The sequence below is a fragment of the Perca flavescens genome, chromosome 3 (genome assembly GCF_004354835.1).
Source record: "Perca flavescens isolate YP-PL-M2 chromosome 3, PFLA_1.0, whole genome shotgun sequence".
Lineage (NCBI taxonomy): Eukaryota > Metazoa > Chordata > Actinopteri > Perciformes > Percidae > Perca > Perca flavescens.
Window position 1 is genome coordinate 24,086,189 of NC_041333.1, and position 12,777 is coordinate 24,098,965.

The 12,777-nt window shown below is 40.8% G+C and overlaps 1 protein-coding gene across 1 annotated transcript in view; it reads left to right on the plus strand.

Moving 5' to 3' along the window:
- dscamb (Down syndrome cell adhesion molecule b) overlaps nucleotides 1-12,777 on the plus strand; it is a 111,506-nt gene that overhangs the window by 66,908 nt on the left and 31,821 nt on the right. Inside the window, exons 3-10 of the mRNA XM_028570804.1 lie at nucleotides 2,100-2,246; nucleotides 2,959-3,237; nucleotides 3,730-4,005; nucleotides 5,113-5,409; nucleotides 6,334-6,606; nucleotides 8,540-8,818; nucleotides 9,085-9,204; nucleotides 12,013-12,192. Of these exons, the coding sequence (XP_028426605.1) occupies nucleotides 2,100-2,246; nucleotides 2,959-3,237; nucleotides 3,730-4,005; nucleotides 5,113-5,409; nucleotides 6,334-6,606; nucleotides 8,540-8,818; nucleotides 9,085-9,204; nucleotides 12,013-12,192 (1,851 nt within the window). The remainder of the gene's footprint in view (nucleotides 1-2,099; nucleotides 2,247-2,958; nucleotides 3,238-3,729; nucleotides 4,006-5,112; nucleotides 5,410-6,333; nucleotides 6,607-8,539; nucleotides 8,819-9,084; nucleotides 9,205-12,012; nucleotides 12,193-12,777) is intronic.

Genomic DNA, 12,777 nt, shown 5'->3' on the forward strand with positions numbered 1-12,777 from the left:
GAAATGCATATGAAATGTAAGCATATTATGCATGCTTTGCTTCTTTTATACATATTAGTCTCAAGTGGAATATTAAAAAATGTAGCGGTTTGATGTTAACATTAGTGTAAAATCTAATGTTTAAAGAAAATTACATTTAGGTTCTTTCTCATTAATACTTGTTGAGTTAATTGGTTTGGACTGTGCCGTTAACACTGCAACTTAACACAGCACTGCAGCATGAAATGTAGGAGAAATACTGCAATTATAACAGCTGTTTTCTCTCTGATCTATAGGGGATGGGGTTATGTGAACTAAAGGAGGTGGCATCTTATTTGTTAACCCGCACAGAAAAGAGAAACTTCTGCACCTGCTTGTCCATGCATTTTTCATAGGATCTTGAAATGTCTATTTAAGAGGCCGTTTTGACTAAAAGCTTAATAATAAATATTCTAACAACACCATAAATAAGCAGAAATATGTGGAATTCAGAAACTTTGTTTGCTATTTTTTTTTTTTGCTTTTGTTCGACAGACTACTTCCTTTTTTTATCCTAAATCTAAAAAAACACATCTAACATGTTAACTGTCTCTGTTTTAGAGAAAAATCACAAGAAAACCCACAGCTCCCCTTGTTCAACTTAAATGAATTACCCACTGTTAATCTGCTTTATCTGCTGCAACACAGCCCCAGTTCCTTATACTTTTGGATAAATTGCTGATATGACTGCCTTCAGGCACTGGGTGCAATCAAAATCAAATATGCAGAAATAATTTCTGTCAAAAATGTAACCTGCATCAGTCACTCAAGACTATACCAGTGTTGGTGCCATCTTCTTAATTATCCTCATGCACAGTCCACATAGTTAGATGTACAGGTATATTGTAAGACCTTCATAGCAAAATATTTGCTGCCATTCATTCTTGCACAGTATAAAACACAACTTCCACAGACATGAATTGCCAGAGCTTGATAATCCACCACAGTGAACACAACGTCTTGATTTGTTTTTGTTTAAGTTTCCCTGTTAATCGTAATGTCATAATGCCACGTTTTCATATTAATATGCACATTACGATACGCCCTGCTTACTGTCAATCAATTCACACAAGCAGGAAGAAATAGAAACCTCCTTCAGGAAATAATCCCACATGAAACAAGTCACCTTAGAAACTATTGTCACATCCAAGTCTTCCCCTTTTTTTATTCTTTTATTAGCTTATAAGCAGGTTATTTAATGCTTTCAGAAATATTTGTCATGTGAAATGATGACGAATAAGTAAATATTTTTGCTCTGCATTTTTTTCAAACTCCCCATTTTGTATTAGAAGTTAGAGATGCAAAGGTGACGTAGGCTTTTTTTTTTAAATGTGTTAAACTGTAACCCACACAGCAGTATTTTCCGTGTATGTTTTTCATCTGGACCCTGTTAACATTAGCTGTAGCTGTTACAGGGCTGTTTCTCCTCGGGCCTGAAAGGCTCCCTAAGCTGCCTCTGTCTTAGCATGCCCACCACTGTGCGGTGAAGACAATCTCTTGTAAATTGCTTTTTCAATCAGTTTTGACATCAATCTGCTCCCATGGGAATGTGGGCATTCATGTGATGGCAGAGAGGAAGGTTTCTTTCCTTATGGATGTTGACAACCCCACTCATCCTGGTTTGATCTGCAGAATTAACATAACATTACCCTACATACTGAACTGGCTGTGACAGCCAAGGAGGGATTGTCTCTCTATACCAGACATTGGCGCCAGTGAGGTTACTACAACGGCAGAAGTCATAGACCAGACAATAAAATATGTTAAAGGGCAAAGATTTCATATGCAGATCTGATTTTATGAATACAGTTTCTGCGTTTCTTAAATTTATGGATACATTTTGTGTTCTGTCATCTAGGTGATTTTACCACAATCAGGTGTTGTGTGCTGTGAGATTCATACTTCTACAGATTTGCCGTGCACTCTACAAACACCCTTTGGAGAAAGAAATCCTGTTGTGGCGGAGTGAATAAATTCTTTATACTGTAAAAGATGTTTTGATTCTACATAACAACCACACGACTGCTTCCTTTCATGTGTTTCCACTCCACTCTTTTTTTTTTTTTTTTTATCTCTTCCAGGACAAAGATATCTCATCACATCCACAGGAGCCTTGTATATTCTGGACGTCCTGCCTGAGGATGGGTTGAATAACTATCGCTGCACCACACGCCACCGCTACACCGGTGAGACTCGTCAGAGCAACAGCGCACGTCTCATTGTGTCAGGTCAGTATTGCATTCAAACTGGAATCAATTTAATTGCAAAGACCATACATGCAGGACAAATATACACGTATATATTTTATTGGATACTTCCTGTAGATAATGCCAAATATTAACCTTACATAAATATACACTTTCAAGTTGGATTTGGCATTATAAAATTGCAGACATCAAAAATTATTTCCACTGTAAAAATGTTTTCCCACATGAATTATGGGTCCTCCACAGACATTTTGATTGATTTGCAGGACTGTAACGCAAGACCAGTGAATGGGTACGTTCAGGCTTAGAATAGAGTTTATAGTCCAATCCTGTCATGCAGGCCGATTTACTCTAAGGTCAACAATGAATTACTGTATGCAGCCCTACTTCAGGCCAGTCAGTAACAAGTCAACAACCATTGAAATGCAGGCTGTACTGTGATGTAGGTTCAGCTGTATATTGTAGCATAGTTTGATAAATGAGGGCCATTTAAAATGTTTTGCATTTAGCATGTAGATGGATAAATGGATAAAAAAAGGAGCAAAGCCACATCTCTGTTTTGTTTGTGGGGGGCAATTTTAGCAACACACTGTTTCTCTCTCCTTTCCCTCACATAACAAAATATACAGTATATAAAACTGGATCTTGACCCCAAGAATCAATATTGGATTACACTTTCAAGCGCCTGGCAACGCTCACCACTAATTAACACTAAATTCTCTGCTCCTTCCAGACCCCACCAATGCTGAGCCAGGCATCTTGGATGGCTTTGACCACCGAGAGGTGATGATTAATCATCGGGTGGAGCTGCCCTGTAAGGCTTCAGGCTACCCAACGCCCAAATACCGCTGGCTGAAGGACAACAGCCCTTTGGAGCCTGACAGTCGCTTCCGCCAGACTATCACAGGGTTGCTGATAGAAAGCACACAGCCTAGTGACTCTGGGACGTACGTGTGTGAAGTGTGGAACAGTTATGGCAACACTGAGGTCATGGGGCACCTTTATGTCAAACGTAAGTATTTTTGTTTAAAAGGAGGGGATGTTACCTGTTTAAACTACAGCTGAAATTATTAATTGAATAATTGATAAGTTGATCAACAAAATATTTTTAATCATTTAAGTTTTTTATCAAGCAAAGATGGAAGACATTTACTGATTTGCTTCTTCTCTCTCTTTATATAATTCAAAATTGAAAATACTTGAGTTTTGGACTGTTGGGTAGACAAAACAAGCATTTTGCGGACTTGTGATGGGCATTTGTCAATATTTTTTAGACTAAATTGTTAATCAATTCAAATTTATCCAAAACAAATGTGTTAAATTGTTGTTGGTTATAGCCTTTTCCTCTGAAATGTTATATGGTCATGCTGCTCAAATCTAACCTGACCTTTCTCCACTATCTGCCCTACCGTCTTCCTATCAATCTTACTGTCATTAAAACACAAATGAATCTTTGAATGCTCCTTTAAAGAAGCAAAATGTCTCTTATTTTTTGTGTGCTTAGAGCCCTTGAAGGCAGTGGTGAGCCCTCGGAAGGTGAAAGGCAGTGTGGGTAGCAAGGTGTCTCTGTCTTGTAGCGTGAGCGGTTCAGACGAGTATGAGCTTTCATGGTACCGCAACGGAGAGATCATCTACCCTGGCAACAATGTCCGTTTCACTGGGCTCAACCGGGAGAACCTCATCATGGAGGGGATGTCGAAGAGCGACGGTGGAGCCTACCAGTGCTTCGCCAGGAAGGGCAAGATGTCTGCACAGGACTTTGTGCAAGTCATCCTTGAAGGTAAAATGTGTGCATGTGGTTTGTAGGGTGGACCATTCACACAAATGCTGACCAAAAGCCACACTCTAGCAGCTGTCTTATACATAATCAGTGAGTTACTAGAAACAGATTTAGACTTTGGAGATCAATATAGGGTTTATGTGTTAATGGCATCCTGCTGTGACTCTCTGCTATAGGCCCCCATTAGAAGGATCATCCCAGACTTCACAAAAGCATACAAAAATATACATGCACACACACTCCTGAATCCAATAGCTTACCTTGGCAGCGTTGCTCAGGCAACGGTCTCCTGTGGCCAGGGAGCTGCAAAAAGAAGATATTGATAATCTATAATCATGTGGAACAGATCTAGATTATCAGAGAGCAGCAGCAGGCAGACAGACATTTCAAAAGCCAACCACTCTCAGTGTCTGGAAGAAAAGCTCCTGGATCACTGTTGAACTAAACTAAAGGTGTAAAGTCTTGACAAAAAGTCATGATTTTTCCTTTTCCTGTGTTGCATTATAATTATATATATATATATATATATATAGACACAAAAAGGGTTGAAAAAGATTGACCCCTGACAGCAAATAACACATCTGTTCACACATCCCAAACTGCCAAAGTCAGATTAACTGAACAGTCTTTAACTGATCTTGTAGCTAAACATTTCACTCTGTACAAAGTGAACTACCATACATACAGATACTGTAGGCATTTGGATACTAGGACCTGGTTGGTCAATGGTAAGCCAGGTGTACGGCAGGATAAGTATAATAGAAATGCACCACTATAACTGGCTAACTTTAAAATTTAAAGTAAACTGTAGGGTGCCTGGTTAGCTCAGTTGGTAGAGAAGGGATGCATATATATATATATATATATATAGAGAGGTTTACTCCTCAATGCAGGGGACTCGGGTTCGACTCCTACCTGCGACCTTTTGCTGCATGGCATTCTCTCCCTGTCTCCCCTTTCATTTCTTTAGCTGTCCTGCCAATAAAGGCCTAAAAATGCCCCAAAAAAGTAAACTGTAAATCAATGTTTTTCTAATACCTTAACAACCCTTTTATTCACCATTGTATTCCTGTCCCCAATCCTGTTCCACCTTGTCCCCCAACGCAGATGGTACTCCAAAGATCCTGTCCTCCTTCAGTGAGAAGGTGGTGAACCCAAACGAGCCTGTCTTCCTGGTCTGCAATGTCAAGGGCACGCCGCCTCCCAGGTGCACCTGGTCACTGGACGAAGACCCCGTCATCAAAGACAGCCACCACCACCTGGGCCACTACGAGACCCACGAGGGCCACGTCGTCAGCCAGCTCAACGTCACACACACCCAGGTGCAGGACGGCGGGGTGTACCGGTGCACGTGCAGCAACTCGGCCGGGGTTGTGTACCACCAGGCTCGAATAAACGTAAGAGGTGCTTGTCAAATCAGCTCCTCCAAGAACAACAATACACATACCTGTCTGTCTCTGTATGTCTGTCTGTGTCTCGCTGTCCAGCTGGCTGTCTTATATTTGCAGTACATGAGCGCTGGTTGTTGTTTTTGTCGAAAATGTGGATTTATTAGGATTTTTTTTGGTTCTTTGCTGTGATGATTTGATTCTTTTTTCCCACTTAGTTTTTCTTAGCTATTTTTTATAGTCATTTTTAGTGCTAGTATTAAATATTTAATCACAATTACATTTCCTTTTAGGGTGTTCTTCACTGATTGGTTTTGGCTCCATTTTTTGTGTTCTTTTTTTGCATTATTTCCTTTTTCTCTACCGCTTGTATAATATTTATTATTGTTGCCTCGTCTCTTTCTCTCCAAATTGTTACTGTGCTCTTCCAACATGCCTGTATTTTAGGTCAAATGAATTATCCTGGTTTGCTGCACATAAGCGTATCTGGATATTGGGTTCCAAAATGGGCTGGTTTGTAAATAGCCGGAAGAAAAATGTTTAATATTTCTTCTGTTTGCATGAATAGATTTATCTGTGGTTTTCTTGTGTGTGTGAGTGAGTGTTCATGTGTGTCTGTGTCTGCGTGTGTTTATTACTCAAGCAGCCAATTCAACTCTTCACGATTAGATGTTAAAGCGATTACTCTGTTTCCATCTTATGAGACACAGAATGTATTACTGTTATGTGGGTGAGCAGCAAGAGCAGAGTTATAAGTATCAGTAGTGCAGTGTTATCTAAATGCTCTGTTTTCCTTCAGATGGTTAGCACACTTTAATCTAGCCGTCCTTTCACAGCATTTATTTACAAAAACACCAAAAATAAAGCCCTAGTTATTTGTTGTCACTATCCACTGAATGTATTTAAAGAGGATCCTTTCTCATTCTCTGTCCCTCCTTAGGCCGCGCCAGCATTCGTCCAATGAAAAACATTACAGCAATTGCTGGACGGGATGCGTTCGTTCACTGCCGTGTGATTGGCTACCCTTACTACTCCATAAAGTGGTACAAAAACTCGGCACTGCTACCGTTCAACCACCGACAGCGAGCATTTGAGAACAACGGCACACTGAAGCTGACCAACGTGCAGCAGGTGGACGCTGGCGAGTATAACTGCAAGGTGATGGTCCAACCCAACAAGATGGACTCCCAGAGTGTCCATGTTCTTGTGAGAGGTTAGTCCCATTGAGTTGTGTAGACAAAGTAAATTGAGCTTAATATGCTGCACAACCTTGAGATGTTTGTTTTTTTTCCATGCATTTTGTGCATGGAAATATTTAAAAGCTTGCAGGAAATGTCAAGATACCATGCAACTGGTCAAGAAACTTATTTTGATATTAATGTTCTGTTGGTAATTGTAATATACTGCAAAAGATGAATATGTTGTAAACTCAAAAGCTTAATTTTGTTCTTAAAACTTAACATGTTCCTTAATTCTGTGCAAGGATACAATTTAGTTTTTACAGCTTGAGACAGACAGATATATGCTAAATATAGAGCTGATTTAATATAATTCATCAATCAAACCAGTCACTATAATGTTTTATTTGATGAACAATGCAGTGCTGTGGTTGTTATGCAAAACATCATCTACTGTATTTGTCATCACATGTGTTTTTTTTGTTCAAGGAATAGGTCAACATTTTGTGAGATGTGCTCATTTGCGTTCTTGCTGAGAGTTATATTAGAAAGTCAGTACCACTCTAATAACTTCCTATGAAGTATAGGGTTATATATACTAGCCTCTTAGCTTAGCATAGAGACTGGAAAAAGGGTGAAATAGCCTGGTAAAAGGTAACAAATTCTGCCTACCAGCACATCTAAAGCTCACCAATGAATGTTTTATTTATTTTCATTTGTTTAATTGTTAGAAAATTCTGTAAAGTAGGGACGCCTGGGTAGCTCACCTGTTTGAGCATGCACCCCATGTATAGAGGCTCAGTCCTTGCCGCAGCAACCGCAGGTTCGAAAACCTGTCAGTAGACGGATAAATAAAAAGGCCCACTCACACAGAAAGGCAGACAGCTATATCATAGATCTCACCAGACTTCTACATTTATTCCATCAGTATATCAGGGTACCTAATGAAGACTGTATCAGTGCCACTGATATTACAGAGCTGAGTGACTGATCCCCACTGAGATCTTACAAATGTAATAGGTGATACGAAAACGGGCTTCCCCATTATGCCCAATTTCCTTCCCTCTGTACAGTATGCTAGGTTGTTGTCACTATATTACACTTACCAATGGAGCAAGGGAAAGAGGGAGAGAGTGAGTGAGAACTAAAGAGAGAGCGATGATATAAAGCAACGCTTCCCAGCGGTGCTATAGTGAGCGAGTGCATTTGTTAATTTACTCTGCTCATGCTTAAAATGCGGAAGTGTCTTTGGGGATCCCTGGAGTCCATTATCTCCACTTTGTTGTGAATTAAATAAGGTGCTAAAGTGCTGCTTATTTCAGTGTTATTTGAACTCACTGGACACTCAAACACAGATGACTTGTGTGATGGCTGGAGATTTCCCAGAGAATAGAGTGCAGGCAATTTGAATAGATCTTATTGTATAACTGTGTCATTATATTATGCAGCCAGATTGACTCTGATCACTTGTTTTTTTTCCCCTGAATATGCACTAGTCCTGCAATCAGGGTTTTTAGATGGGTGGATAAAAAAGAAAATAGGAGATTGATGTAGTAGCCAGGCTGGAAGAGAGGTAAGTATGTAGGCTAGTAGATCAATAGATGATTATTAATAGACAAAGACAAAAACTTCAGGTTCCCTTCGATTTCTTTTTCCAAGCAACCTGAATGAGTCACCTCAAAGTTTTTTTGTTCTGTTCCTGTGTGCTCTTATAGCTTCTTGTGCTGAAAGGACTAAATGTTCCAGTCTGAGATTGACGGGGAATTATTTCAGAATGCTTTGCTATTCAGGTCTTTTATGTTCCTTCAGTGACCTCTTTATAGGATGAGGAAGATAGTTAGAAGATTGTAGGATTACTCTGAGAAAAAGGACACAATACCTGCCACAGAATCCAGGGAATTAAGATGGTCTTTGAAACTCACGGCTGAAATCACATTTGATCTTTGTGTCTCTTTCCTCCTCTATCAGTCCCTCCCTACATTCAACCCTTTGAGTTCCAGCGTTTCACCATTGGCCAGCGTGTCTTCATCCCCTGCGTGGTCATGTCAGGCGACCGCCCGTTAGACATCACCTGGCAAAAAGATGGACGGCCAATCCCCATCAGCCTGGGTGTGACTGTGGACAACATCGACTTCACCAGCTCACTGCGAATCTCCAACCTGACGCCCGACCACAACGGCAACTACACCTGCATCGCCCGCAACGAGGCTGCTGCAGTGGAGCACCAGAGTCAGCTCATTGTTCGAGGTGAGAAAAAACAAAGGAACATATTATATATGTAATGGCACCTAGTGGACTACTATAATCTGTAGTATGTGTGCAGGTTTTCATTTTAAGCAATCCCTGCTGTGCCAAACATCACTTATTAGAGCCTCCTGTCTGGCTGAAGGTAAAATCGACTGGTGTAGTGTTTGACTGGCATGAAAACCTGCATACCTCAGCTACAAGCATAATAAAGACACCAAAAAAAAGTAATGAATCAGTGTCAACTGTTACTTTATGTGTATGTACAGTTCCTCCTCAGTTTGTGGTTCAGCCTGAGGATCAAGATGGGATCTATGGGAAAACTGTGACTCTGAACTGCTCAGCTGAAGGCTACCCACCACCCACCATCGTATGGGAACACTCCAAAGGTACATTAAACACAGCATGAATTATCATTTGGAATTAAAAGCAAATTTCACTCTCAAATTTAAACTCACAGAATAAGAAAGCAGACTTTGGTCTCCTGAGTCACAAGGATGCTCTGCAATCGCTCCAATATATTGGCTCGTAATAATACAAAGTGCTCGTAAAACAATCAAACGCGTGCGCTGAAGCACGGAAGGTGGGGGGGGGGTGAGCTAGTCTTGTTTTGTTTGAAAATACTTTGAACATCAATAAGAATAACGTCACCCAACATCGCTTAGAGCACCTTTAACATATGATGATCATTTTTGTCAACTACAGTTCAGCTTTGTGTGCAGCTAGCAGGGCCACACCTTGGTCTCAGGTTATGTTCCTTAAATGTGAGTGCTGTAGTAGTGCTTTTGAAGAAGAGTGGATTCCATTTGCTTCATCCACAGCCAGAGCATCGGTGTCTGTGAATGCATAGACATACAAGCACACACACAGCCATCTGCTCTGTAAACCGGGGGTTGGGGGCTTGCAGGGTTTCACCTGCACGATTAGAGAATCATCAGAGAGAGAGAGAAAGAGAGAGAGAAAGCGCGAGAGAGAGAGAGAGAGAGAGAGAGAGAGAGAGAGAGAGAGAGAGAGGCAAAAACAGACAGCAGACAGACATGCAGGCAGGGAGGCAGCAGGTGAGTTTAGCCACTAGAGCAGGGCAGATGAAAAGGGGCCCCATGTGTTTGCTCCCTCATCCATATAACAAGGGATGAAAGGTTCCCCAACAGAAGGACAACAACCAATGAGGAGTGATGCGTGAGTGTGTGTATTTGTTTTTCAGTGTGTGTGTGTGTGTGTGTGTGTGTGTGTGTGTGTGTACTAGGCCTTGTGATCAAAGGAATAAAAGAATCAGATGTGTTTTTCACCCTTTGATTGGATTTGTGTGTGCGGGCGTTCATGTGTGTGTGAGAGACAAGCAAGCCTCATGCCTGATTAGTAATGTCTGACCATTACTGATCAGTACAGTGAGATTAAGCTGAACAGTGTGTGTGTGTGTGTGTGTGTGTGTGTGTGTCTACCCAATCGTAGTTTACCTATCCAGCAGGAAGTGTCCCATAGTTCAGTTGGCCCGGCCGCAAGTTGATTTTGTGTTTTGTTCGAGCCTTTGTCACATATTTTTACCACCGTTTTTCGCATCTTTCTTGGTGCTCTGTAATATGTTGTTGCACAGGATATCAGTCAGAGCAAAGAAGCAATGAAAATGTATCCAGAGTAGGTGGCTTGGTATAAGCTATATTTTAATTTGTTGTAAGCTAGAGTGCAGTTTGTCCAGAGAATGGCTGTCTTCTTCTGCAACAGTTGAAGACAGGAGTCTCCCTGGGAGATATGGAACAGTAAGTAAAGGTCAAGTGCTATTAGCATGACTAGCACCATTTGGATATGCAAATATAATAATAATTCAAGGAAGAATTCTCTCTATCTTTCTCTCTCTCTCTCTCTCTCTATCTCTCTCTCTCTCTCTCTCTCTCTCTCTCTCTCTCTCTCTCTCTCTGTCAGAGCCAGGAGAGCAGAAACAAAGTCACCACTTGACCCCTTTGCTAGCCACAGCCACTTGACTGCATTTTAATTAAATAGCAAAAACCCACTGCTCACTAAATAGCCTAATCTCTACATGCTAACTTTAACACAAGCTAATGCAATGTCTGGCTCAGTTCACACATGTGTTTAATACTACATGAGCAAGGTGGAATACAGCGCTTTCATCACTATAAGAGCAGACCGCGCTAAAGACGTTAGCTTTATTATTTATTGTCAGTGACATTTCCTACGGATTTAAGGCCACCATTGCAGAATGAGATACTGTATTGTTTGACAATAGAACAAGAATGATTATATCATTTTCTGTTTAAAAGATAGGTATTAATTACGTGCAGGCAGCAGGCCAGAATATGTCAGAGATGCCAAGTCCAATTATTTCAACGATGCTTCAGTGATATATATATATATATATATATCAAAGTGTCAGTTGTATTGGACTTTTAAGAATTGAGAAAAGACAGGTGCACAGCATTACTCGTCTGAAACCAGACAAATCCATTCCTTTAGGATTAGTCTGTCCTCGACCAAGGCCATTTCTTCTGGATCTAGTATTCAACAAACATAAATGCAAAGAATAAACCCAGAGAGTTAACACACAAAGGATTAAAATATCAGAGAAAAATCCATGTCTAGCTACAGTTAACATCTTTGAATCTCACTGGCTCGTCTCAGTGTTTAAGGCCAGCAGCAATGCAAGGCCTCTCTGCTTTGCTCTCCTTCTGCCTGTTGTTCTTCTGCATCAATCTGCCTTCTTGTTAAACATGAGCATTATGTTTGTTCTGATTGCATCACACCAGCAGCTCGGCCCGCTTCACTGTGCTTAGCAGCTGTTTGGTGGTTTAAGGATTTAGGCCTGGTGTTAAAAAACATGTTTACAATCCTCCCTTAATCTGACAGGCTTTGTCATCAAATCTGTAAACACAGATGAATGGTCAAATTAATGCACGCACACAAACACACACACACACACACACACACACACACACACACACACACACACACACACACCTACACACACACATACACACACTGGAGGTCAACTCACTGATAAGCACTGTATCAGCATTATACATATTTTTCTCTACTGAAAAGTACAAATCATCATATAGGCATATGTGTACATTTACACATACTGTATGGACTATATAAAGAGTTGGACATTATGTTTAAATGTTTATTTTCTCATTATTTACAGTGTCTCTTTCTCTTTCCTTTGTCTTTTCTTTTCCTACCAGGTGCGGGCGTCCCCCAGTTTCAGCCTATCGCACTGAACAGCGGCTCTCGTGTGCAGCTGCTGAGCAACGGTTCGCTGCTAATCAAACACGTGCTGGAGGACGACAGCGGCTTCTACCTGTGTAAGGTCAGCAACGACGTGGGAGCTGATGTCAGCAAGTCCATGTACCTCACTGTCAAAAGTAAGAGCCTGCATCTGATGCACGATCAATAACAGCTGATGGGCAGTAATCATTGTGTATTTTAATGTCTGGGCTGCTGCAGCCACAAGCAGCCGTTAAAAAGGATTCCCAGCTGCAGGATTTCACAGATCGCTATACTCCTCGTAAAGTTGATTGGCCAGACATTAACTTTGTAAAAGAATGGAAGGAAATAAGATTCACATCAGCAAATTCAATAGACAAGCTGTGCTAATGAACAAACTGAGTCTGAGATTTACAGATGATGAGCTTCAGCTAAATAAAAACACTTCATAAGTTAAGCAAAGCATTAAAGGGGTCATGATTCCGACCAAAGCTTTAGTACATCTGTTGAAATAGTGGAGGCTATGCTCGTGTCCATGCTCATAGTAAAAGGACCAGGAGTTATTGAGCATTTTTCTGCGCGAACCTAACTGTATGCACACAGCTTATTCTCCTGTTTCTGAGTATATATAAGCATGTTACTGTTTTTTTTTTGTTACTGTCAGTCGTCGGCATGTTAATATCCCCAACCACAGGGTCCTGCCTCCAGAGGGCATTAGCATGTAGCTCCCTATAGCGCTATCA